This window comes from Amblyomma maculatum, chromosome 2, assembly GCF_055883805.1.
Source record: "Amblyomma maculatum isolate TAMU_Amacu chromosome 2, ASM5588380v1, whole genome shotgun sequence".
NCBI classification, from domain to species: domain Eukaryota; kingdom Metazoa; phylum Arthropoda; class Arachnida; order Ixodida; family Ixodidae; genus Amblyomma; species Amblyomma maculatum.
In genome coordinates this window covers 67,979,570-68,007,523 of record NC_139345.1, presented here as the reverse complement: position 1 = coordinate 68,007,523, position 27,954 = coordinate 67,979,570, and the positions used below count along the sequence as shown (strand labels likewise).

Genomic DNA, 27,954 nt, shown 5'->3' with positions numbered 1-27,954 from the left:
TTGGAGCATGTTTTCGATGTGCGCATCACTGCCTCTGGTAACCCAGAGGGTGAGATCATCCGCGTATATTGTGTAGTTGAGTCCATCTATACCTGCCAATTTCTTCGGTAGGTCAATCATTGCAATGTTAAAAAGTGTTGGTGATAGGACTGAGCCTTGGGGAGTTCGAAACCCACCGCCGGACACCCACCGGTAAAAATGGGTACAAGCGTCCCCCGGCCTGGCGCTCGGCTTTTCTAGGGGTGTGCGTTTGGGAGAAGCTCCGTAAACCCCGCTGCGTGCCCCTCCTCTGCAGTGGGCCCAAACCCAGTTTCGAACCTCGCAGCCTGCAAAGGTGGTTCAGTTTATCTTGCAAAGGTACTTCCTTTGAGCCTCAGCTGCAGCAGTCCTACATTTCTACCTACACTTAGATATATGTTTATATATCTGCGCGCGCGGAGAGACCGTAGCTACCGTAGCCTTGCGCGCATGAGGCCCGTTTCTGAAGCGACGGTGAATCACCCAGCCGGAAGATGCCAGTCCTCTCGAGAATGTTCTGCCACGCCTAACCAATGACGACGCGCGGCTCGGCGGGAGGAAGAGAGGGTGATAAAAGAACGAAAGTTGCGTATGTGCGCGTCGGCCTTGGCGCTTTGTAAGGCAGACGCGGCGCACCCTATTTATTGAAGACGCGCAGCTTGAGCAGCCGACCAATGTTAGAGCTGTGTTGCTGCGAGTTAGCAAGTGCTACAGCTCGGCTCCCGGAGTCAACCCGCTGCTCGGCAAGCCCACTGATCTGCGAGGGAGCGGCGCTCGTCTACATGGCGACCACATGGTGACTCTCCAGACGTCGGTCTGCAACAGTACCCGGTGAACAATTTGGTGTTTAACTTTATCGTGTATTGTTCAGTGTTGTAAAGCCTCTACACTATTGAAGCTTCTTTAGTTGCATGTTTTGGACTGCCTTTTTGTAAAACCTCTCGCAACAGTGGTTGCCACAGATGAGAACATGACTCTTCATGCCTCCTGTTCCGTACGCACTTCACATATCACTACAGCTATAGGCACTATACTACAGCGGAGGAAGTAGCTATTGCTTTCGCGCTGTCCACTTCTAAAGCTAATGTAGTCGTGACTCACAGCGCGCCGTTCTTAATTTTACTCATGACCGTATTTCAGACGAAGCGTTTAGCGTACTCAAATCAAATCCTCATAAACATCTGACCCTCCTGCTATGGGCTCCGGCCCGCATGGGTCTCAAGGGTAATGAGGGAGCACATGAGCTATCTCGAGGGCTCACTTTCCGAACAGCTTATCACTTTCCGAACATCCCGCCCCCAACATGCCCTGCTCCAGTAGCGGACCAACGGGTAGCGAAAAGCCGAGTCAGACGTCGGGCTGCAGGCACTTGAACATTGGGCGGTGGTCACCCAAGCAGAGACTGGCCGAGAGTTAAGAGAGAACGTAACGAAGGTTTATTTACATGGTGAATCTGAGAAGGTACCCACCAAGGTACCCACCTCGTTTTTAACAACTTTTTTTTTTTTGTCCCCAAGTACCTAGGAATTTTCTATTTGGTCAAAGTCCAATCACATTTGAGTTCCTGATATGCTGACATTCGGGAACCGCCCACTAGAAACGTCCTCCCAGCGCACTCTTTCCACTTTAGCGGCACGATGGCGACTCCGCCGGGAGAAGTCAGGCATGGTGGTCCCAAGCTGGCTTGCTGGCTGTCCAAGGTCGGAACCGCGCGCCACCCACGCGGGCCCCTCGCGCGGGAGCACTCCGCGGGAAAGGAATGCGGTATTCTCATTGCGTGCCACGATCGGGCTCTCCTTCCCCTTTTTATGCTCAGGCAGCTACCTGCTTTGAGCGTCTTCGTAAGGCGGAGGCGGACATTGATGTGGTTTCGGTTCCCCTAAAGGAACTAGTTAGGCTTCTGACTCCCAGTCTCCCCCCTCACCTCCGTCTTTACGACCTTGCCAATGTTAAGCCCGACAGCGGATTTTTTGGAAGCAAGCAGAGCGTCCTTTATGTACCGCTTCGCCAGGGGAGTCCTCCACATTAGGGCTCCGGCGTTTACACGGACCAGCTTGCGACCAACTTGTCCGACTTGTGGTGGTAGAGAGGACACTGTGCACATATTCTCGCAGTGTCTCCTTCCTGAAGCGCTTCTCCGTCGTGTAGCTAACCTCTTCCAGCTTCCGGGTATACCGTACCAGACCGTGCAATACCTGAACCCGTTGCCAGTTCGCTGCTCGTGGAGTGCGCGTACCAAGTATGGCTGGCACGCTGCGCGGCCGCATACAACAGCAGAGTTCCGGGCCTCCATGAAGTAATTGCAAAAGTACGGAAAGAGGTCTGGTTCTGCCTGCAGCGGGAACGTCGCATTCTTGGCGAGCAGAGGTTCTCGAAGGTTTGGTGCGGGCCGTCTGTGATTTTCTCGGTTAAGGGTGGAACACTCTCTGTGTCACTATGGTTTTATCATAGGGATTGGTTGTCCTTAGTGACACTCGCGTTGTCATGAAGGTCCGCCTCGTTGGCTCGATGCCACGATGGCGCTGCAGGCCGTCTTTGCGTCAGATGCCACTCACTCCTATGAGGGCATCACGCGGCGGCCCCCTTGTCCGGGTAGGACCCTCACCTCGAATTAAAAAAAAACTCTCCCAGACCCCACGACCCCACTTGGCTCTGGGGGGGGGGGACTTTGCCGGAGGTGTTGAATGGATGATGATGGGCTGATGAGTTATGTGTGACTCTGGGGCACGGCACTTCCGGGTGTCAATCCCCCTCCCCATCTGACAACGGCAACGGCAAAGGAATGCGGTGACCGCTCTTCTCTACGGGGGGAGAGATGACCCGCTCTCTCTCCTCGGTGCTAACACGCAGGCGCCGCGGCTCTGTTTCCAAACACAGGCGCGCGCCCGCTCCTCTGTGCACAGTCCTCCGGACACAATCTGGGACAACTGTTGCCGTCGCTTCCGACATGCGACACCGCGTTGCTGCGTCCTGGGTGGTTCTGGTCCGCGAACTCCGAGGTGGTTGCGTGCAGTCTTCTTAGAAAAACGGACGCTCATTTCGACACGTGCATCGTCTCGTTACTTGGGAAGTTCGAAACGTAACACCGCCTTGGTCAGTAAGGACACCATATCACTTCACGCTACCTGCTCCAACTCTATCTAGGCCCGCACCAAGAACTTTCACAGAGAAATGCTGTCATGTGGCGCCAACTCCAGACGGACACTTTACCCAGTCCCAAAAGATCCATAATATATTTCCTGAACGATATATGCCGATGTGTAAACGCTGCAATATCCCAGCAGACCTCCTTCATATGGTCTGGACTTGTCCACGACAACACATGCCAACACCCACCTGGGAGGCTCGTCTACGCAGCTCTACCCTGGATGACCAACGAGCGCTCATCTGTTTCAGTCTCGCTTAGAGGCTACCAGATTCCAAGAAATCTTGGCCGACCCCTAGATCAGGCCCTTGGGCCCCTTGACTGTTTTAATAAATGTTTACCGATCGACCGACCAACCAACCAAATTAAGTATGTATGTATGTATGTATGTATGTATGTATGTATGTATGTATGTATGTATGTATGTATGTATGTATGTATGTATGTATAGCCTTAATAAGGAGCCGGCAAACGACGGGTTAAAGCCCCGTGAATTTGTTTATATCGTCTGTTGCCGTGTATAAAGTTTGTTTTTGTTTGTTGCTTCTGACTTCGACTCTTACTCTGCCTTGAACCGGCGAAAGCTGGGCACCAAACTGACACACCCTTCTGTCACTGCAGTTTACTTTCTGCTGAACTTGCTGCGCAAGTCGAGGGCATCTCTTTTGCGTCCAGAACAGATATCCCACTCTAAGGATGTATCTTGTGTTTAATCGGGCCCGCGATCGACACATCGTTCTCATCTGTACGGCCTCCGCTACCGAACAATCCAGCCTTCGACGCCTCAACTAGCAAGAAAGCCGTGATAATTCCATTTCGCCACATACTTGTTCAATCGATCATTATTTTCGCTTTTGTTAACCTTTACCTAGCTTAGTAATATTTCTCGCTGTGTTTTATTATATCTAGAATACTTGCTTTATTATCATTATAGTCTTTTTTTTTTATTGCAGCGTTTTGTTCATTCATTGTCGGTTTTTTTTTCTTGTCATTTAATTAGTCGTCTTTTATCAATATATCTTGTCGCGGCGTTTTATTCTTTTATTGTACACTATTATTATGCAGTGTAATTTGGACTACTATTTATAAACATTCAATTGTCTGTAAAATAAAGTGACCTATTTTAACTTACTCCACAATCACACGCCGACACACGTACTTCACAGGTTAACCGACCTAACTTTTAAATGAGTTCTCAAACCTGATAGAGGGAAGACAGGTAACCGTAAAGGGGATCCGGCGCCTTTTTTGGTGTTTGTGACATGCCTCCTGTGGCCACGATATCCCCTCCGCGTTAGTCGCTCCAGTCGAACCTATAGGGGAGAAAACCTGGGCCAGGGGGCGCTGCGCCGCTCTGTGCGTCAGCGCCCTCCATGGAAAACACGTCAAAATCTACGCGCAGCCCGGCCGCGTCGTCTGTTCCGCGCTGCTTTCCAGCACGTGTTTGCGCGCTCGCGCTCGGTTGTTTCTCTCCTCCTCCGGCCGCATTGTGGCCGCCGTCGCGCTCTAACAAAGGGGGCAAGAAAAAAAAACTGGAATGAAAAAGTGACGGCCCGCTTTTTCGCAAAACTCGTGAAAGTGTTGTTCTCTCTTCTCTCTTTCGTGTTGAAACGATGGTCGTCGGTTTTCTTTTTAGGTATCTCGCACCTCTGTTTGTAACTGGCGGTGCCGCAGCAGCCATCGCGGAACCAAGTCGGCCTCAAGAAACAGATATATGTCATTAATGCCATCACTCGGCGCTTATAAAGGGAAAACACGTACGGTAATCGTTCTATCCTCATACGCGATCCTGCTTCGGGAGCTCAAAACTGCGCATTCGCTAGAAGAGATAACTGAACTAGGGATTGCACAGCGTAGCTGTGGAATTAAGAAGACAAAGGTTTACTTGGAGAGATGTCCCCGCCTGCATGAAAAGTCGTCAGGCATTTGCTCGTTTTTCGTCTCGCGGAGAGAGGAAACTGCCGAAAAAATGGCATGCCTCGGCTTCTCGTCAGTGATCCAGGTCGTTAAGAAACCTCTCATCGTTAAAGGTAGATAAGTCATTGATTTCGGATGGCAGCGCCACAGCAGCGAACTCCCCCTGACCGCTGTCAGCTGGAACCAAAGGGTATGCAAGGCGGCATGCTTTGTGCCTTTGTAGGGAACGCGTCCTAAACGCGCCGAAAACAGGCACCACGGCGCCGGCAGCATCGCCTAAAACGTCTGTCCCCAAAGAGTTTAATAGGCCCCTTTCAAGTGAGCAGTCACAAATGGAAAGGAAGCTCCCCAACCAGCGCCCGGAGCACTCGTCGCTGTGTACACGCGTATCAATTCTCAACGAGAAGGCTGGACCCTTCATTCTCTGAGCAACATGGAAGTGACATCAAGAGGTGCCGCCTCAAGTCCTTCAAAATACCTGTCGCTTGCCTCTGCCTTCGAGTACCGAATTCGCGTTCATGTTGTTGTTGTTTTTTTGTCTGAGCCTGCCAAGAAGCGCTCTTTGAAAACAATGTCCACGGCGATCAATTAGTCATAATTTCTCACTTTCGAAAGCACCGATAAAAAGCGTGCCTCCAGCCAGCCTCTATGTCAGCCGGGGCACAGAAAAAAGCAAAATTAAGAAACACCACTGGCAAAGAGCGCCGGCTTTGCGCGCACAGACGCACGACCATCCCCCCTCGTCCTCACTCTCCTTCTCCCGCTCCGCGTGCACGTGCGGCTGCCTGTAGCACGCGCTCCCGAGCGAGCGGGCTGCGCAGACTCCGCAGACAGCCACGCGCTGCGCGGGCGCGGATGCGCGTAGGTTTTGTAGTTCCTCTCCGCTCCGCTGGAAACCGAGCGCTGGCGTCGCAGAGCAAACTCCAGCTTTGGTTCCCTATTCCGAAGGCTCCGGCAGCAACATCCACAATTACTCGCATGGTCAACACTAGCCTCAGTACGCCTCAGCGCCAGGCCCTGGTGGACCTTCTACTCCAATGCTCATCGGCGGGCATTAGAGGGGAAAGGAAGGCGCTATATCTGTCACTTTCGGTGGACACCTATACTTGGGTGAAGGCACACTACCAATTCATTTCACAATTTTATATATTTTTACCTTAATTTTGGGGGAAAGGAAGGCGCGACATCTCTTCAAGCAAGGTCACTGGGACCCAGCCAGGCGATATCCGATGGAAACCGGGTAGCAGACCTTACGCTCTAAACTGTTCGACACGCACTTACCTTGGCGTACGCCTCTTTTATGGGCTCTGAGAGACGCAGTATTGCGCACTTGTCGTCCCCGATCCTGCAAGAGAATGGACGACTCGTTAATGAGAAGTACGGATAATTCAGGCTATGGTGCAGTTCTTAAGAATTATTTGTAGATTATAGGCTTCACTCCAATTTCACTCGAATACTCACAAAGACCACTTCAATGGGTTTCTAGCGCTAGAAAACTACCGCAAGCACTGTTTCGGAGGCCGCCCCTTAAGCATATACGCGATAGCACCTTCAACATCGCTTATTCAATCCGCGAATTTTGGGCAAGAGACTGGCACACAGTTAGGCAAAGTGTTAAAAAGTCTTTATAAAAAAATAGTGGCTTAGCTCGGCTATGCCAGGATATACGTAGCGCTATAGCTATGGCTCAGCTGGTTATTAGCTTTCCCAGCACGATTGTTCGTTCGTCGTACGCTCAACCGTCTATTGCCAGGCAACTACTTCGGGATCCGATGAGTTTTCTCCGCTCTTCTGTGCCGCTGAGCAGCAGTTTCGCTCTCCTTCTCCATGGCTGTACCACACTGTTGTTGTTGTGGCTGTAGGAAGAAGGAAAAGAAAATGCACTGGCATGCTACTGGCTCTGTAGCTGAACCATCTCCGCTGATTGATTGATTGATTTATAGGAAGGGAAAGGCGCGGTAATTGGCTCATTTGTTTTCTGTGGACACCTCAACCGCGCCGTAAGGGAAGGGAGGAAGGTGGGAGTGAAAGTGGAAAGAGAGAAAGAGAGAGCCGTAGTGGTGGGCTTCGGAGTAATTTCGCCACCTCCGCTGCCTCATGCTTTCTCTTTTTTGTCCGCTGCCTTGTGCGGACAGAAAAGAGAAAGTAGAAAGGGAAGAAAAAGAAGAGGGAGAGAAAGACGCGCGCCGCAACAGCCGTCGTCCACCACCTAAGCGGTGGCGGGTGCAATGACGGCCTACAACAGATAAAAATTCGGCGGCTGGCTGCCCTCGCCGCAAGCGGCGCTGACCTACCGTCCCAGCCCCATAGGGCCAGGAACAGCCATCGCAGTGATTGATTTGATTGATTTATTTATAAGAACGGAAAGGCGCGGTAACTGTTTCACTTGTTTTCTGTGGACACCTCAACCACGCCGTAAGGGAAGGGAGGAAGGTGGGAGCGAAAGTGGAAAGGGAGAAAGAGGAGCCGTAGTGGAGGGCTACCGAGTAATTTCGACCACCTGGGGATCTTTAACGTGCGCTGACATCGCACAGCACACGGACGCCTCTTCGGCTACTATGACCTGCAGGCCCAAAAGGCCTTGGTCGAGCGCGCCCGGGCAGCGGCCGACGCCACTGGGGTCCCGTACTGGGGACCCCACCCAGTATCTGTAAGGGCTGGATGTTCATAGATCCGGCCGATGCATACATCTACCCCTTTTTGATTAAATAAACGTTTGTCACCACCACCACCATCTTCGTTTCGCCTCCATCGAAACGCAGCCGCCAAGGTCGGGTTCGAACCCGGGTACTCCGGCACAGTAATCGGGCGTCCTACCACTGCACTCTTCCTCCATGCGCGGGAACAATGGGAACGTTTCTTATTGAGTTGCGCTCTCCGCCACCGCAAGGGGCGCGATCTGCTCACTGTTCGCTCCGCGTCTGCTTGAGCGGCGGCGGGTGGCTTTTGCCTGGTTTCGCGCTGTCGCTCGCGAGTTTTGTAGTGAGTGCAGACCCGAAATTAAAGAACATAGAAGGTATATGCTGCAGCGGCATGTCGTCAACGTACTACACACGTGAACGGATATAAAAAACACTGTTGTTCAGCAAACGTTCGACAAGCATGGCATACATTGCGGCATGGTAACTACTTTTGGCCATTTTAATCCGAATTTTTCCGAAGCCTGTACAAGAATAGGAACAAAGCAAAAAAAAAACAAAAAAAAAAATCAATGAGCAGTGATCACATCGAAGCTTCTTCAAGGCTAACATGACAGCAACTCGTCTGCAACAGCAAAACCGTCTTTCAGCGCTAGATGCGAAACCATTCATGCAGCACCGAAGATGAAAATAATTTCATAAAAATGTCATGTAAATTGCAAAATGCTTGCATGATATAAAGTATTACTATAACAGTCAAAGTAAACGTTGTAGGGTTGAGTTTTAAATGTTATTACAATTCATATATTAGCCAATGTACGGTATATAAACATTATTTTAATTTTGCAAATAAACATTGTTTTACTGAAATTTTTACATGATATGATATTAAGCTTATTATGAAAACAACAAAAAATGGTTTGATATTCATGACACCACTTTTGCTCGAAGTGGTAAAAAGAGGCCAATAAATGATGAAGGTGATACTCGATGCAGTGACTTACAAATGAGTTCGCCTGCTATATCAAAAGTATGCAAGAAACTTCTAAAGCGTTAAAGAAGGACACTCTCACTGAAGACTCATTTCAAGACTTATATAGCGACCTATTGAGGCTCTCTTCGGGAAAGTAAGGTTAATGTGCGGAAGGGAATGACATATGCTAGATGCGAGGGCCGTAACACCTAGCGGCACATGACTACATTGTCAAGACGGACGTTTCATCTAAGAGCAAAATAAAAGCACTGAAGGATGTGATGGCATCTCCTACCATCCCATTTCCCACTGTCACATATTCAGGTTTACCTTACGTCGCTGGATATATCGTTTAGTCAATCAACTTCGGTTGTGACGCTTGCGCTATTCTTGAAGCTAGCGAAAGAAGCAGCCCCATGTACGTGGACAATTCTACGTGGACAATATTCTAATGGACTGCATTATCTGAAACAGGAGCTTGTTGCCCTATTGGACAAGCTTTTTGTTTTCGAAAAAGCTGCCGCGCACCTACTACACACAAATGTTCTCGAAGTACTTAAGATTCTGATTCAGTCAGCATTTCAGAATTCAACACTGAGTTGCCCCAAATGAATTGACAACAGCTATGTTATTAAGTCTTCTTCTTTGATATTTGAAAAATTTCTCAGAATTCTTCTTCTCAATTAATTAAGTGACAGAGAAAACCGAGAGGCCAGCGCACAAGCCGTGCAGGAAGATTTTGAGACTGAATTTTCTAGACGCAGGTCGCATTTTGATGAATTGATGAATATATAGTGCAATGTGCAACTTTGAAGGACAATTTTTTTTTATTGTTTGCCGCTCTTTTCGATTCTGCTTAACTGTTTATGCCCATTTCCTTGATTAAAGGTAGTCGCGAGACTACATATACATCTTCGGTCTTTCAACCGACTGATATGTTTTGAGCTAAGCTAGAACAGCCCACTCCACTAGACAAGTGAAATTTTTACCATATGAGTAAATTTTTGTTCTTTACTCTGAATCTGAGACGCGCCATGAATTTTTGCCGGTGCCTCTTTGATCTAAACGAAAACGGTAGCGGTTGACAGAACCTCCACCCAACAGTTCACCATGCACTCACGTCAGGTCACGCTACACCTGCTTAAAACATTCAAAGGCACGTTGCATAGCCTGGTAATATTATTTTTGTACAAAACTTAGGGGTAAAAAATGTTGAAGTGTACCCGAAGCTTCATTCAACCGTGCACGGCCGCACTGACGAAGGAGCGCGCGCGTGAGCGGATTGTTGATCGTATATTATTCCTCGTTGATTACGGACTTTGTATAAACCATAAGGGGCGAAATGTTAGGGCCTGCAGGTTGCAACTGACGCGGGGGAAGCTAAAAGCGAGCGCGCGTTTCCCTTGCGCGTGAACGGCTGTAGCGGAAGAGCAGCAGTGGAGCGGTGGCGACCCCACCGAGGCGAGGCGGGCGGTGGAAACAGACCCCAATGGAGAGGCCGTAAGAGAAGAGAAGCGCTCTCTCCCTCTATAGTGCTAGGCACTGTTATAGTGCCTGCACTGTACTCCCTCGCCGCTGGGACGTCGCGCGTGCGCATAGAACTCGCGCAAAAGGCGGATGCTGCCTCGTTTGCATACGCTGAACTAAAAGAGCAGATGTGATAAACAGCGCAATGACATGCAAAATATGTTGTTCTAAATGTTCCGAATGTTCTTTTCTGGGTATGGTACGTAGACAATGTGTATTGATACTTTTTCATTTTGCAACCATATCTGCGTGTATCGCAAGCCCGCAAGCAGACGACGCTGCGCGGAGAAACACGCCCAACGCACTTTCGTGATTGGCTGAGGCGCTGAGGCATGCTGAGGAGCTCGAATGACCGTTGTCGACGCACTTGACGTTGTCAAACGCACGAGGTCAAACGACAGTGGACCGTTGGGCAGAGTGAGGATAAACTGCTCAAGCTATGGCTGAAGGCGGCGCTTCAAGCGAGCAATGCGTGGACACTAATGCGCAGCCACGGGTTAGATTCTACAAGTTTAATGAGCGCTCCTTAGTGGAAGAAGATCAATGGCACGAGTACAAAGCTCATAAAGAGTTGTCTTCGGAAGAAGTTCCGCGCGTCTGCAAAGAGCAGCATTCTCGTCAGAGCGTGTCAAGGTGAGAGAACGCGCTTTTCAGTACCATGTCAGTACCTAGACGCATAGCACGTGCGTATCGGTAGTTGCGTTTTGTTCTAGACGTGGAAATTTTGCGAGGTTAAGTGGTTGCAGTGCTTATATGTGTGACAACTTTACATGATGGATTGGCCTACGGTGTTTGACATGATTTTCAGCGGCGAAAATCGTTCTAGGCATTTGCTTCCGTGTGCGTCCGTTGCGCGTTTCGCAGGATAAAGCGTCTTGAATATTTGGGGGCTGGGATTTAAAAAGTTCCTATGCAAAATCTACTACCCCATTCCAGCTGAAATAACGTTCACAAAGTAGCAAAATATCGTCTACGTTATCTGATAAGTGATTCAACAGTACTTGCCTAGATTTTCCGAAATCGAGAAAAAACTGCTCTTGGCGGCGTGCACAATTTTCGCAGAAGAGTGTCGAAAAGCTATTTTGACATGATACGTCATCTGTCGAGCAGTGAGACAAGCTCCATCCCGGCCGTTGGCGCGCTTGCCTCGCCGCCCGACAGATGACGCATCATGTCAAAATAGCTTTTCGACTGTCTTCTGCGAAAATTGTGCACGCCGCCGAGAGCAGTTTTTCCTCGATTTCGGAAAATCTAGGCAAGTACCGATGTTGAATCACTTATCAGATAACGTAGACGATATTTTGCTACTTTGTGAACATTATTTGAGCTCGAATGGGGCAGTAGATTTTGCATAGGAATTTTTTAAATTCCAGCCCCCAAATATTCAAGACCCTCTAGATAAAAACAAAAAGCGCTTGCTCCGTTTGAGGGGCGGCAGTCAGAAAGACTTCTGCTAGACAAATTAAATTTATGCTATGCCTAGCGTGTATTTTAGGGATTATACTACCGCAGGTGGACGCAGTTAGTGCGGTGCCTTCCAACGGCATCCTTTGTCTTCGCAGTGCGTTTAGGATTGCGTGACTATCGAACGAGTTAAAAAGGCAGGCCGATTCCTCAGCACTTAGTCTTAGGCAGTTAATGCCTTCAGATAAATACTGTTTTGCTGTGCACACTGTAGTTTTTTGATATATCGAAAGTGCGGACATTTAGTTGAACATGAATCTGTGTGATGGTGGTTTTTACTTTGCAGGACTCTTTGTTCCTTCCTAAACACTGGAGAAGGCGGAACAGTGTATTTGGGAATCCTCGATAGTAGAGAAGTGCAGGGTCTGCACTTGACAGAATATCAAGTGGGTGATGAGGCAGCCTGATCCACTGGCTGCCTCTTTGTATTGCACAGGCACTCGCACCAGTTGTCTAACGTTGTCATTGAATGTTGTTCGAGTCAAAAACATATAGAAACCGGTGAGATGAACCAGGACAGTAGCTGCAACATGTGATGCGAGTTCGCAGGGCCTTTGATATGGTCGGTAGTGGCCCTGATTTGAACGAGGTTAATTGTCATGCAAGTAACTGGACTAAGGCAGATGGGGGGACTAAAGAAAAGAATGGAAGTATGTGCAAGCACCTGCTTGCTTCCTGTTGGGGTCCTTGTTTTATCTTTTGTAATGATGTGTTGTATTACCTGCTTTAAGCATAGCAGTACTGCTATTTTATAATTTTTTTTTAACCACCCTGTAACGGCCTCTGGCCAACAGTATGAATAAATAAAAAAATAAAATACATTACATTACTGTACACAGATCACCACGTCATATTCACCTATGACTAGTGAACAATTTATAACCGAATTTATTTTCTCACCTGTTCTGATTTTAACGGCCGAGCAATGGCTGTGACGTCAAAGTCAATTCTAGGTCATGTGAGGGATGAAAAAAAACCGCGATGTAATCATTCCTGTGTCATTTGAACTGACTAGAAGGATAAGGCCACCCTGCCTCATAACAGGAATCACTACAAGTAAAGAATCGGCGATTGTATCACTGTTTTTTCATGCTGTGCGTCAAGACTTGATTGTGACACAGCCACTTTTTGGCTACTGAAACCGAAATACTGAGAAAAGAAAATTCAATTATAAATTATTTAGCCGTCATAGGCGATAACTGCATGCGGGTCGATACACAGGAATGTCTTATGAATCATTAACAAGAAAATTGCCACCAAAATTTAGTGTCTGTACTTCTTTAAGTGAATCCTAGCTGACTGTCCAGATTGCCCTTTCCTTCAAAAGTGCATGCTGAGATGACGGCTACTAAAATACATAAAAAGCCATATGTGTTGATCGGAGCAGTTGCCATACTCGCTCGCTGACAGAATTCAGTATTAACTTGACTTGCAGTTATTTACTGCAGCCTCTGTGAAAATCTGATTTGTTAAATGAAGAATTGTAGGTGTAAGAAAGAAAGGTATGTGATCAGTAATAACTGGCCTTTTACAGAAAGACCACCTCTTGCTGAGCCTTGAAAATGTGATGGCACGTTACAAACCACAAGTGCCAAAGCACATGTACGAGCTGCGGTTTGTCCCAGTGATCACAGAGGGTGCTCCAGAGCCAACAGAAGAGAGGTATTACAGGAATGAATGCTGCTCTTTAGTGTTTGCAGGACATAAACTCCAGTTGCCCCCCCCCTCCCCCCCCCTTTCCACGCCCTCAAGCACATTTTTCCTTATTTCCTTAATTCTCTGGGAAACTTATGCTTTTGCATTGGCTGTAATGCTTGCAATGAAACTGGTGGTCTTTTCCTCCCTGCATATCATTAACACTTAGCATTAAAGGCTTCAATACCCAGAAAATAGGCTTCGACATTTGATATAAAAAAATTGGGAGGAGCTGCCGACTCTGGTTGCTCATTTGAGGTCGGAAGGTGAAATAAGAACAATGCTCTTGGATGCCGTTTCAGGCTACTCCTTGGCCACGCAGGCACATTCATACGGTTCGGCTAAAGCGGGACTTTGTATGTCGAGTGGTTGCCTATGTTATCGCGTATTGCCATAAATGAAGTTAAGCGTTCCCTATAATTTTTGCACGTTGGCTGTGATCTGATGTATTGTTCTGAAAGGCGTAAAGGCACCAAATTTTAGTTGTGCATTCTGTCTTTGAAATGATGCACAGCACATTACAAAATGTGGGTAGCTACATTGATTACATGAAGAAGAAGAAGTAAACCACGCAGTTTTTGTTTCAACTGCCGAATAGTGGCTGTGATGCCACAGCTGTATGAAGGTCATGCGAGACATACAAAGGGTGCCGTATGGCTGCTGCTTTGTTCATTTTAATTTGCACCAGCTCTATGGTCAAAAGTTAGTAAGCGGCGGTTGTAATGCAGTATTTTTGCGACTCGCGTGACCACAACCTGTTTGTGTTTTAGCGTTGCTTTGGTTTTGAAACCAAAGTTAAATGCAAAAAAAGTTTTAACTGTTAAATTGTTTAGTTGGCATAGATGAATTCCACATTGTGACTCATGTACTCTTATGCAAAATTGCTGCCATCTATTGGATCTTCAGCGAACCGCGCTACGCGACGCCATGTTCAAGGGTTGAGTGCGTCGGCTGCGATTACGGCTGCTGCCGTCGCGTTAGCTGCGTCTGCCTTGTGCTGTGATTTCCATGTATTTGTTCGCATTCAAAGCAAACAATGACGGAATAATAGACGATTGACTTGTCCACGCTGCCTACATTCCAATTGTACATCGTGAAGCGATACTGCGCTGCCAAAACTTCTTGCGAACGGTGGTAACAGCGTAGCTACAAATGGCAAAACCTTCATTGTTGCTCCGGTGCATTCCTTGATACGCTATTCAAATACGTGTCCATGAAAGTGCAAAACATTGATATCGCTTCCGGGTGTAAAACATGTCTGCGATGTCATTACGCGTACACAAAGGAGCTTAATGTTGTTTCTTGTTGTTTTGTTTTTTTAATATAGGACTGATGCCTAATAAACACTGCGCTCTGATGGACCTTCACAGTTCCCAGTGAAGCACGCGCACTACTGTTCCCATCCTCTGTCTGAACGTTTAGCAGCTTATGTATCTTGGTAGCGTGTAATCAACCATATAGCAGATCCCATATTCTATATGTTACTGGCTAAAACCCCCAACCATGTGAATTTGCCGGCAAAATGCGACGTTTCAACGACGTGATTCCGTGCGCGCTGATCCTCCTCGGATATGTAGCTCCTGTTGCCATCACATCGTGGTTCTATTTCGTGAAAATCAATATATAGCAGATACTGCTGCCTGCGAAGTCGCATAGCAGAGGTCTGCCTTATACCCAGACGCAGTGTCAAGCTCCTTCATAGACGCGTATTCGAGCAGTGCTTTGTGCAATGCGCAGTTTATGCAGCAAAGTCTTTCTCCTATCCAATACCGCATTTTTTTCTTTTTCTTTCCATAATTCTTGACGGAATTGAAATATTTCAATTGTTTCTCGTTGTCCATGTCAGGGATGAGCTCAGTAGTGATACGGGGGGGAGGAACGGGGCTTAATGGCTTTCTTTGTTTGCGAAGATATTGAATGAAAAAGCTAATCGCCCTGCGTTCTCGTGCAATATGCGACACTAGCTACATTCTTCACGAAATCGTTTTGTGAAAAAGTAGCAAGCATATACGGGTTGTCTAATGTTAAATGGCGGTGTCCTTTTTATAGCTGCTGAACATATTTTGCAAAGTCTGAATTTATGGGGCGTCCAGTCAGTTGACACCTGAAAGAACACAAATGTTTCAGTGTGGAGCTGTGATGCATGGGATTTTTGTTTTGCCATATTGCAAAACAACAAACATTATTTGCCAGCAGCAATTCAGGGAAGTGGTAGAATGTACCAAGCAATGGGCATACAGAAAATGTCATGCATACATGTATATATTGATGAGTACTTTTAGGCAAAATAAAGTTTGAAGACGTGTGCGCTCATGCTTGCTTCTACTGCGATAGCCGCAGTAGCAAACCTCACTGCTAAGCGCGGTAGGGCTCGCTACAAACGATATTGCTCTGTGGAGTGTCAAATGGTTGGCAGTTTCAATCCCTACTGCTTTCATGGCGCGCCATGAAGGTTAAACGAAGGAACGGCATTATTCAGTGATATCTTAATGTGTTTTTTAGAGCAAACAAAAAAAAAGACAAGAAAGGTGAGACGTACACACACAGTGATATGGATGGGAGAAAGGAAAACTGGCGTGGTCCAAATTAAGGTGTAACTCCTTTTTGGTGCACCGCACACAACTCGCAGAAAAAAAAAATCTCACACTAATAAAAAAAAAAAAAACAGTGCGGTGATCGCCATTACTATAGTAACAACAATCATGCGAACACGCGGTAGACGAGAGCAGCTAAACGGTAAGGACAGTGGCTGCCACCTATATACTCTGAGTCATTTCTTTTGCAAGTCGTGTTCTGGAGACGCATCTCAGCAACTGAAGCCTGGACGTAGTCGACTATATTCAATACATCGATGAATCGAATGCGTAAAGACGTTAGAATATCGTGCTGGAATATAAGAGAGCAGTCTGGCACCCTTGAAGAGCCGAAACCTTTTCTATCTGGATACTTGGACGTATACATATGGGCGAAATCTGTTGACAGCTTGTATGCATGAAACCTTAAAAGCTGAGATGAATTGGCGCAACAAGGAAATCAATCAGGAACAACACTTGCACATCTTTTATGCGAAAAGGCGATGTGCAGTCCGTCTACAGGCAAATTTAACACACCATGGGCGATATATTTCGTCTGCCTTAGCACAGTGTACTGATTTACAATCTTCCAATGCATGCTAAATAAGATATTTTACAATTCAGGCGTGCCATTGATCGAAAGTGTGCCTAGTGCGACAACCACGCGAGAGCAGATTAACACAAGCCTGAAGAAAAAAGGGATGTAACTTGCTGCTTCTTTTCTTCTACACCCTTATTTTAATTTTGCGTACAACAAGGGGCACAACAGTATGTCGATATCATCGGCAACAACGAGCATTACACAGCTGGCTGCGCAACCCCCTATGCCGCTTGCCGCTCCTCAATGCAGCTACCCTTGAACATAGCGGAAACGCATGCGGCGGCCGATAGATGGCAGCAATTTTGCATAAAGCTTATTGTCTTGCTCACTATTTCAAAGCAAGAACCGACCCAAAATTCTGGTGCCTCTACTCCTTCATTGCATGTGCACACTAATTGGTTAGGCATTGCAGCCAAACATTACCAGCAGTATTCATTCAAGGCAGTGGCAATTTTTTTAAATGAGAGTAGGCAGTATAATGCCTCCCCCCCCCCCCTAAAAAAAAAAGTATATCATTTTATGTGGCTTTGTTTACTCATATCAGCTGTAACCTGTGCCCTGAATCTGAAGCTAGCCCATCGCTTCTTACTTATGAGATTCTTAATAAGCAAACTGAATAAGAATCAAGCAAGAGACTTGGTGCACTAGGTCTTGCCCACGTGCTGGCCAGTAAACCGAGGCCCTTCTTCAATTCTTTGTTTTTTGTTGTCAGAAATATTTCCACTGATTTATTCTGATTGTAAGAATGCTTCATTGCTCTTTGCATTTTGTTTTATTTCACTAACCTTGCTGGCTCAGGTTGAGTACATCATATTTTGCTGGTTTTTCTTGTAAACAAATTCCCCCCTTCTTCTCTACCTCTTACTGACCTAGATAGTTTAGAAAGAAGGGTCATTTTCAATGCTACCTTTTCTCTGTTTCATAAGGACAAGAAGTGCTGGTCCAAGGTGTCATCGCTAATAGTACTGGTGCAAAATGCAGAAGCTAGCTTCGACCTAAACTTAAAGCTTGCTGCTTGTTTAGCAAAAGGGAACCATGTTTTAGTGAAAAATCGCAACTAATCCAGAGGTTTGGAGCATAGCAAAATGACGCTTGTATGTCTGCTTATAGTGCTTTCACACGAAAAAAAAAAAACTGAGCGAAGTGGATTTGAGCCCAGAAACTTCTGCTGAGAAATGAGTATGAAACGTCGTACTATCGCCACAGCTGATTGCCCTGCATACAGATTGCAACACACACTTGCGCTGTGCATTGCATGTTATCAGTTCCGTCAACTTCATTTGTGCGCAAAAAATTTCGCAAGTCTTGCTCAGTTTAGTGACATTAATACTGTGCCGTTGTTTGTTTGTTTTTCTTTTTACTTGTGCAGCCCTCATACATTGAAAGAACGGTTGAGGCCCCACAACCTGAAAACTTCGAAATACTGCTGGTGTGAAAGAGAGTCTGCAGCTAAGATGGATGTTGTAAGTTTTTTCATGTATTGAAACCTTATCTGTGATCTATTTAATGCAGGTAGAGAATATGAAGCATCTTTTGATGCCAAACAGTTATAATTTTAAATGCAGTGCAGTTGAGCCTTGGCGTAAAAAAATTCATTTTCATGAAATGCCTACTGTGATGAAATCAGTCTGTCATTTTTACTTCAATTGAATGTTATGAATATTACTGTTAAAAGTTAGTCAAGTCATCTTGCAAGCTATTTTGATTTAGTGATATGTTCACATATTGCGTACATACAGTGATATGCCACCTGTGAGAAGAAAAAGGAGAAAAGCCACGCTGCATCAAGATAGTGTAATGAGTGAACGATTGTATGGAACAGCGGGGCTACAGCAAAATGGATTGCATACTTTGCTGACTCAGCACACTGAGGAGGCCCATGCTGAGTATGCTCCATGAATGCAAACATACGTGTGTGTGAGAGTGGGCATGAGCCTTCAGGTTGATGTCCTTGTTAATTTAACAGCGGTTATGTACTAAATTAAAGCTAGTTTGAATGCATCTCACTTATGCAGCATAAATTATCTAAAGGCAATGTAAAGGAAGCTGTAAAAAAGAAACTGAAGGCACTGGCACACTGCTTAGCAAATATTACACTGCACCAGTGACATTATTGCATTGAGTTTGTAGGCAGGCGAACAGTGGAAGCGGCACGAGGAAGTGCTTCTTAGCAAATTAGCCAGACCTGCACCAAACCTAGAACCCATCTCGTTTTTCTCCTGATATGAATGCTGCCCGTCATGCTTACTTCTTAAAAATTTGAGTTATCGACCAATTCGCCCTCGTCCTACCATCTGACCTGCTGACAGTCCTGGTTAGCTCGGTTAGTAGTTAGACTGTTCAGGAAAGGCAGTTATCCCGGGTTCAATCCCTAATTAGAAAGAATCTTTCTTTACCTATGAAGTTTCTGAGTTAGCTTTTCTTTGTAACTATATGACTATACGTGGGTGGATGTCAATGAGTAATTACTACCTTATTATCTAGAGAATAGGGTTGGAAAGCATGCTGACTAGGAGGATGAAGAGCTTGTGCTTATGGTCTTAAGAAATAGGTATTGTGTGCAAGATTTTCCAGTGACGTCTCATGTACAGGACAGTGGTAGGCCACTTACATTTGTGCAGTTCGCCTGTATGTGAGTGTGCTAGGGTGTTTGCATCTTCCTGTGTATTTGTTCTAAATGGTCTAATTCTCTATCCTTCTCTAACGTGTCTATATGTCCCTCCGATTTCTGCCAGCTCCCATTCCAGTGCCTGACTTGAATGCAGGGATGTGTGGGCAACATGCCCTTTTTCAGAAAACCATTTTCAGTTGGTAGCTGATTTTTTACAAAAAAAAAGAAATCTAATTACAGTCATTCAGGTACAGGTCCTAGTAAGACGCTGACTACTTGTTGGAAATAAACCTCCAAAGCCTGGTAGCCTGACTGTAGCAAACACAGAATTGGGATAAAAATTAAAGTTATGGTGTTGAAAGAGCATTTTAACAGTCAAAATATAGGAAGCCTGGCAGGTTTAGCATTTATATAAAAACTTTGTCAATGCAGACAGTAATGCATGATTAGAAAAATATAGAGAACAACAGAAATAAACCAGTGAATTAACAGATAGATGCAAATTATTCTTTGCAGCTTGTTTGTTAGACGAAAAAGAACCCCGTTCTGTGCTAGCTGCATCCACTTGACCCCTGCGAACTTCTTAACCTCATCCGCCCACCTAACTTTCTGCCACCCCCTGCTATGCCTTCCGTCCCTTGGAATCCAGCTTGGAAAAAATAAAAAATCCTAGAGTTTCCCTAAGAAATAAAACCCAGAAATGAAGGGCCACAGTTATGCATAAAGCTAACCATTTGCTTGACCTGCAGTTGTGCCATCTGTTTTACTTCATGGTAAAAGTATGGGTGAACATCAGCTTTACAACTCATGCGTTCACATTATTTTTGCAGCCAGATGTAATTCGAGTGAAGTTGTAAATGCCCCTCAGAGAAGGCCCTCCAACTACTGGTGTCCATCTGTTGTCATGACATTGCGGTCAATTGCCTTGCAGTGTTATACTTGGGATAGCTTTCTGTGCTTATGCAGCCAGTGCTATGAAGATGGAACTTTCTTCGAAATATTTCTGCACCAGACAGTTCAGGCATATATCTGGCCTCGGTTATGTTCTTGGTTTCACTTCTACCTGAATATTGAATTGCTGCCAACTGCTCTCAAGTGTGTTCCATTAAATCGCTGAATGCCTATGTGAACCTGAATTCATGACTAACCAATATTCCACACAACTTAAGTTGTCAATGCAAGTGGACTGTGAAAGCATGTAAGAACCACTGGGGAGACGCGGCAGGTGCGGTCCACCTACGCCTCACGGCATTGCCAGTTGATGACGCAGCCATTTGCGTGTTCTCGATATGTTATACCTAAGCTGTGTACTGGCTGGTATTTTAGTATAATCCTGATGCAATGATGATGTTTATAATCCCTTATTGACATGATGTGTTAGTGCAAGATCTGTGAAATTTCTGGGGTGACTATATTCTGTGAGCTAGTGCATTTTGGCCCTGTAGCTTTTGCCACATAGGCACCCAGAGTTAGCCTGCAGTAGGTGCAAGCCTGTAGACAGGGTAGATAGCATTGGTGTCTTGAACCTTACTAACTGTTGTCTTGCACCCAATGTTTTACAATCCTCTTGGGTACAGCTCTTTTGCTTGCACATTCGCAGTGTTTCTCATGCATATTGCACTCGTTTTTTTACTTCTCTTCACTTTCATGTAAACAAATCAGGGAGAAGTTGTGCAACGATACGTTGTGGAGATAGAAATGATTCCCTGGGACAGCACTGACTACAGGAATGAGTCAATGAACTTTACTCAGATGGGACTACATCCGATGTTTGAGAATGAAGAAGGGATTTGCTTCATACGACGTCAAGGAAGTAACATTCGGGTATGGCATTTAACTTTCACGAATGTGATGGATGTGAGCAGCCAAGTATTGTACGACACGAGTCCTGCTGTGTGCTATATACAGACAGCTGGGGAAACTAAACCAGATGTTTTCAGGGATTGTTAGTTTTATGGAACTTCTAGGTGTGTCAGTTAGTAGAGCTGTGAAAAATAAACAAATGGAGAAAATCACAAAAAAAAATCATTTTTTTTATTCTCATGCAGTTGCTACTAAATTTAGAAACTTAGTTATTACAAAGCCTAGTACTGTTTAGATGAAATGAATAGGGATTAGTATTGATTAATTAGATGTCAGATTATAGATGCATCACAGCATTGGCAAATTCAGGACACATGAAGCAGCAGAGATGTTGTGAAATGCTAGCAGATGGTTCCAACTGAATGGACAACTATTCAGGAAGCCAGAATTAAATGGCACTAGCTGATTCTGATATAGTGGAGCAGTGAATGACTAAGTGGAATTTAGAAGGCTAGTGTGCAGTCCATATGCACATAAGAAATTATATTAGCTGCTTAAGGCATTGAATTTGTCAATGTCATTGTTTCCAGACCAGGTGCCATGTGTGTTGGTCGATAGTGTTGGTAACACTGGTGGAGGGGGGGGGGGATAAAAAAAAACTGTGAAGGAATTTTACCTGATTTAAAGAGAGTGCGGATAAGCACAAACCCTTGAATGTAGCATTTTTAAATGTAATGGTTGCAAAGTCCAAGAAATACTTTCCTTTTGTTAGCAACCAAAAGTGTCAGTTTGAAGTACTGTAAACCCTCGTTAACACGAACTCGCATATCGAAAAATCGATTAAGTTGAAAATTTTCCACGCCGCGCTTTCGCCTCCCATAGGTGCTATGTATTAGCGCCCGTTTATCTGGAAGCATTTTTTGGGCGTCCGGAAAGACCGAAGGCAAAGGTCATTACCGAAAGATGATAGGGGCTCCGAGCGAGCGCTTTGTTTTTATACTAAGTGCCGAACGCAGTCACGTTCGAAGAGCGAATACAAAATTCCCACGGACACAGCCGTTCTTCAAAAACACCTTGGGAGCAGTCACGTGGGCGCCGATCGCACGCAGGGCTGATGAGTCTTATTGGGCGTGGTTCAGTCAGCTGCCCTCCGCACGTGCATACTGGCAAGAGCAATTTAGTGATTGTGTGGTTCTGTTTCGTTGCGCCATGTGCACGAAGCGTTGACTGATTTTTATTGTGTATGTGATGTCCGCAACAAAGTTGAATGCAGCTGCGGCGACCAACGGCTTACGCGACGCGTTTAGCAGCTCGAGGACGCTTCTGTTGGGCCGAATGCCAACGTGAAGCAGGCAAGCATTACCCAGTTCCTCCTTCAAAAATTATAAAGTTGGGTTTTTCCTGAGAATTCTTTTCCGTTAAAAGCTCCCTTTGTGCAGTGAGTGTCGATGGGCTGAGGGCCGCCAAAGCATTTTCGCTCGTCGCTGTCACGCTCGGGTACTGGGTTTGTAGAAAATTTCGCATATCACCCAGAAGCAGCTCGCTAGGTAGCCAATCGCAGAAGGCTTTAAGCTGCTCAATTTCCGTGCTGTGTTCTTTTTTTTTTTTCTTCTTCTCTTGCGCAAGCAAATTTGGTTTTCCTAGTCCGGTTTGAGAAAAGGACCTGCAGACGCTCACTTCATCTGATCCGTGCATATATGAGCACATTGAGATAATTCAGTAAAAGCTTGGTAGGGTAGTAAAGGAAAATAAAAAGGCTAGTGTGACTAGATATTGTTAATTTTCGAAAGGAGGAAGAGGAAGTCGCTGCTTGCATCGTGCATCGCAGTGTAGTAGCGCACCGCTGAACTGTGACCTTTTTTTTTTTTCTTTTTTACACGCGATGCGTTACAAGAAAAATTCATCACTGTTTTACCGTACGGCATGCTGTTTAGTGTTAGAAATGGGATATAGCGTAATTGTACTCCCCTTGACCGAACGACGAGGCGGCGGTAACAAAGCAACTCTGAAAAACGCGCCTCTGTCGCAGAGTTCCGTCCCTCTGTGCAGTGTGCACCAGCGGCAACAACAGGCATTGGCGGTGGCGTCGCGCGGCTGATCGCCAGGGATTGTCGCCAGAAGTTTTTGGCATTTTGTTTAACTCGAAACTCCACTTATATCGAAATTTTCCCCGGAGTTTACAACTTCGAGTTAACGAGCACTTGCTGTATTGGTAAGAATGGTGCCATTTGCAATAGAGTTGCTTAACCTAATCTAATGAAATTATGAATACAATTTCCTGTTTAATTGGAGGTTATTGATAACCAAGTTATATGCACTTCTGTGGAAGGAGTGTGGAACAAGAGTTATATGTTTTGTGGGTGAATGAGCCGTGGCAGACTGAGCACATTACATAAATCAACATCAATGCCATTAAATTTGTGTATGTGGCACTGCATGAATGGTGTTAAATACTTACTGTTAAGCATTTAAATATGCCTGTGTAGCATGGGCATTACTGAGTCTGTATGTGTACATATAGGTATCAAGTTAGCAAGAATGTACCAAGCCCCTGAGCTTTCAATGCTTCTGTCTACGTCGTAATTCCACCTAATTTTGATCATAGAATTGTATGTGTTCCATTTTATCTTGCCGTAGCACATATAGTACATGCTTCCAGCTACGCCGATTAGCATTAGTGGCAGCATTTTAAAAAATATCTCCTTTTCCCGCCTTTTCAGTTGACACTTCAAGATATCGTTGATATGACTCGTCAGGCAGTCAAGAATTATTATGCCCCACTGTAAGTTTTGCCTTTGTGATGTTTGCTAATGTTTTATGACTATGCTAAAGGAGTAAAGCTACTCAAGTTTGGCAGCACGTTTTATTCTTTCTAAAGATATCTAATGTATCGCTATACACGAATCACTATTTAATCTGACCCCTAAATAATTTATAATAGAATTCCTTTCCTCATGTGTTTCAGTTTCAATAGCCGACCGATGGCTGTGACGTCAAAATTAAGTCTTGGTTACGTAAGGGATAAAAAAAAAAACTGATATAATCCGTCCTTTGTTGTTTTAATTCACCCCACTGGTAAAGCCAGCCTGCTACAGCAATTGCAGTCAAGACAGCAATTATGTTGCATTTTATTATTATTTTTTTGTCCCTCACGTGACCTCCACTGAACTTTGACGTCATGGCCACCACTCAGCTCTTGAACCCGAAACAGGAATAGGGGAGAAAAAAACATCGGTTGTAAATTATTTAGTAGTTGTTATGCAAATACCACAAGGTGATTCGTGTTCAGTAATGTCTTACGTGTAGCTATAGCAAGCAGCAAAATGCAGCCACAATTTGGTGTCTGCGGGGCTCTTGGGCATTCTTCTTTATTTTTAATCTAAATGCAATGAAAATGCACACTCTTAATCAGTTTTTTGTGTTGACTTCAAATATGTAATTACTTTTCTGATATGTCAGTTAGTTTTAAAATTATCACATTTTCACTCCTTTGTTTATCGAAACAGTAGAGAAAAAAAACACTAATCGGAAAATAATTATCAACATGTGGCTATATATTTTATAGTATAAGGAATACAGCATAGAAACTACAGTTTTGATCAAGGAAATATTAGTTATTGCACAACTTGCTGAAGTTCGATGTAAGAAAAGGCAGTTGATGAGCTATTTAAGTTGGAGCACACAAAAGAATTTTGAAGCTCAAAAATGAAAAAAAAATCTGTTGTCAAAATTGCATAGTTTAATCATAAGTGTGACAGGTACTGGCCCTTTCCTTTCCTGTGAACCAATTATTATTGTTAATCACTTCAGAGCATGCTGCAGCTAGATGAGAAGAAATCCCTCTTCTAATCTAGCAAATCATAAAAAATTTGTGTTTTGACAAAATGAGAAAAAAAATAACTGAGATGGAATTTATTTAGCTCGTTTACGCCTTATAAAGTGGAATGAATTACCCAGTAGGTATGCAGGTATACATAGAGATGGGTTAAGTCGCTTTTTTTTGCAGTTTTCAGCCGATGAAGAGCCCTATCCCATCTTAAGTTAATTTTCAAGTGTAGTAACTACGTTTGTTTATTCCAGGAAAACAAGCTATAGGTCACTGTAGAAAACATTCAAAGATGCTGGTTCAAGAGTACCACCCTTGAGATATTGTATTACAAGGCATGAAGAATCATGCGTCAAGTTTGTCAAGATCTGCTAGCTGCCTGTATCCTCCTTTCAATTTTCAAGCCATCTTTCCTTGGGCATTAAAGTCGTTTACATTTTCAAACTTTCATTACCCTGTGGTCTGGTGATTACTTAGTATACGGCGTAAGTTTCTTAGCTGTGAAAAAAAAAAAAAAATGATGAATGCATGAGGAAATTGTTTCAGGCGGTAACCACATGTTGTGGCTAGGCCAGTTAGCTTGGCTGCGCTGCTGCGTGCTCGCGCGACCCTCGCTGTGGCTGGCACATGTCTTGTGCTTGTGCTAGTATTCACCTGGGGAATAAACCTGTCCTGGACCCGCATTCAGTTTCAGTCATTATCAAAAGTGAGGCTATCTCCCCAACCTCAAAGCATTTGATTGGTGGACACAACGAAACAGGTTGTTACTACACTTTCAGTTCCAGCGTTTCCACCAATCAGATGACACGAGGTTGGGGAGATAGCGCGACACTTTCAATGACACACACTCAGAATACGGACACTGTTGGCATCTCGACATGGTGTCAGAAGTGGGACACCAGTGGCAAATTTTCAGTCACTGCCTATGCCTCCCGGCTTCTGACACGGAGAAACGAAAACCTTAGTTCGGGCTTGCCAGAACTTAGTGATTACCTTGTCGGCAAGTCGCTCACAATTGAAACAGCTGTTAGTACCCATATTTACGTCGAAACGTCTTGATGACCTTACATCGCGGCTACAAAGACTTAAAATGCCAATGATGAGGTACCAGTACGAAGTGGCGTATGAGTACATGGAAAAGAACTCGCGGCCGATATGCTTTCCAGAGCGCCTCTGCAGGAGGCTGGCGATTTAAAGCTAAACAACGACATCAAAGCTTTTGTCTACTGACGTGTGAAAACAAACCTCCCAAATAAGCAGCACTGCCTTGAGTGGCTTAAAGAAGCGTGTGCTTATATCTTGAGAACTCTGCACGAAAGCTTTGCCTTCCCAACGAGATTTACCCCTTGACGTAAGACCCTTCTATGAGCATCGTCAACAGCTCATCATAGAGGACAATCTGCTACTTTATGCAGCTCGTGTGGTTGTGCCAATCACATACGAGAAAGAAATTTTGAGTCTTTTGCGCAAAGGTCACTTTGGCATCACCAAGACGCCGGCCCACGCTAAGGACTACGTTTGGTGGCCTGCAGTGGCCGAAAACATCGCAACGACCATAAAACATTGTCAAGAATGTATCAAGACGTCCAGCATCCAAAAAATGCCCCTTCAAAGCACAGAGTTTTCATCAAGACATGGCGGAGAGTTGCAATGAACCTGTTTTTCAGTAGCCACTGGTCGTCAGTTGTAACAGATTATTACTCTAGATACCCAGAGCTGGCTAGTCTAGAGAAATTAACAATTAAAGTGATCAGTAACTGCAAATCAATTTTCGCCCGACATGGCATTCCAGAGGTGGTGGTCTTCGACAGTGGGATATCCGCAATTCTCGATATCCGACTTCATGAAGTTTGCTCAGGCATATGGGTTTAAACGCCTGACATTAAAGCCTGCACTACCCTCAGAGTAACGAATTCGCCGAATCTGCTGTGAGAACCATCAACGCTTCAATGAAGACCACTCGACCCTCTTTCAAATCCACTGAAAAAGGCTACAGCCCCCGAACTATTGATGGGAAGGCGGTTGCGGACAAAGCTCTAACTGCCGAAGTCTTGTTCCCCGTTTGCCAGGCCATATACTGAAGGAGGCTATGGCCAGACGTAGTAGAAGTAGTGGCTAGATCAGTTAGCTTAGCTGCGCTGCAGCGTGCTCGCGCGACACGATCGCTGCGGCTAGTCTAGATGATTCTGGGCTGGCACGTGTCTCGTGCTCGTGCCAGCGTTCTATTCTGTTGGCATCTCAAAAGCACGGAGTTTGTCACACGAATAAAATGGGAGAAACAACATATGCTATGCTTGCTTCTGATTGGTGCCATGCTTTTCTTGTCATAAAAAAGAAAGAAATAATATGCCCACTTCTGCTGTCTGTATAGGGCGCACCTTCGAGCCATTGACCTAATATTCAGTTGTATGGATCGGTTTGTCAATAATTGCTGCTAAGGAGATGAAACAAAAAGCTTACCTTTTCCTGAGTGTTTCTGTTATGTAGTCCTTTCCGGACTTCCTTTTTCCACTGAATACGAGGATCACCTTGGGGTTCTGCGCCATAACTGCGTGATATTTGGAAAAAGCAAAATTTAGTTTGTCACCGAATAAATAGACTTCGCAGCATTCGCAGTTGCGCTTGCTCTCGTATCGGTTTCTGAAGAGTTGCAAGCGGTGCAATTGTAACCGCGGTAGCATCCAAGCGCCAGCATCTGCATGCCTCACAAAAACACTTCCTATTGATTGTTTTTGGTAGATCGCAGTGTTGTTCAGGCCACTTTAGAGTATACTAAAATACTAATGCGTAGTGGCTCTCGGATATCCAAAGTTGGCGCCGATAATGCTTCGTTCGCTGGTACAAAAAGCCAACCTCGCCGTCTAGCTTACCGACATTGCGGTGAAGCTTGCTGTTTGTGTTTGATTTCTGTGCAGCTGCTGTAACGTGAGCACGAGCACAATCAATGTCGCGACTGGTTGTAACGGAAGCAGTCACCTCAGTTGCATTCGATCAGTGGACAATGCAGGAAAATTAAAATGGGCATTCTGCTTGCGCCGAAAACGCCCTCTCAAAAAAACAAAAAAAAAAGGGGGGGGGGGAAACAAGCAAGTCACGTGACACACTTCTGCAGAGCGTGTGCAAAACCGGTGCGTTCAGGTATGGTCACCATGTTCAGGCACG

At 45.3% G+C, this 27,954-nt stretch overlaps 2 protein-coding genes across 7 annotated transcripts in view; one reads left to right on the top strand and one right to left on the bottom strand.

The window, feature by feature from the left end:
• The window catches only part of Pmvk (Phosphomevalonate kinase), a 35,534-nt gene that overhangs the window by 6,519 nt on the left and 1,061 nt on the right, over positions 1-27,954 (bottom strand). The window contains exons 1-3 of one of the 5 annotated variants that reach the window (XM_084594382.1): positions 27,769-27,851; positions 27,253-27,340; positions 6,362-6,425 (exon numbers count right to left, since the gene is read on the bottom strand). In XM_084594382.1, coding sequence (XP_084450508.1) covers positions 6,362-6,425; positions 27,253-27,338 — 150 coding nt within the window. In that variant the 5' untranslated portion in view covers positions 27,339-27,340; positions 27,769-27,851. Of the gene's footprint in view, positions 1-6,361; positions 6,426-27,252; positions 27,341-27,662; positions 27,852-27,954 lie in introns of those variants that run through there. The other 4 variants (XM_084594384.1, XM_084594380.1, XM_084594381.1 and 1 more) reach the window with 4 other exon arrangements.
• Positions 452-25,240, top strand: LOC146198900 (schlafen-like protein 2). Of its 2 annotated transcripts, none has more exons than XM_084594379.1 (7): positions 452-849; positions 11,970-12,069; positions 13,218-13,345; positions 17,922-18,015; positions 20,826-20,987; positions 23,687-23,748; positions 25,047-25,240. In XM_084594379.1, the coding sequence occupies exons 1-7, from the start codon at positions 812-814 to the stop codon at positions 25,069-25,071; spliced, it is 609 nt and encodes a 202-aa protein (XP_084450505.1). In that variant the 5' UTR covers positions 452-811; the 3' UTR covers positions 25,072-25,240. The 2 variants fall into 2 exon arrangements, with proteins under 2 accessions (XP_084450505.1, XP_084450504.1); XM_084594378.1 differs by lacking the exon at positions 452-849 and adding an exon at positions 10,562-10,852.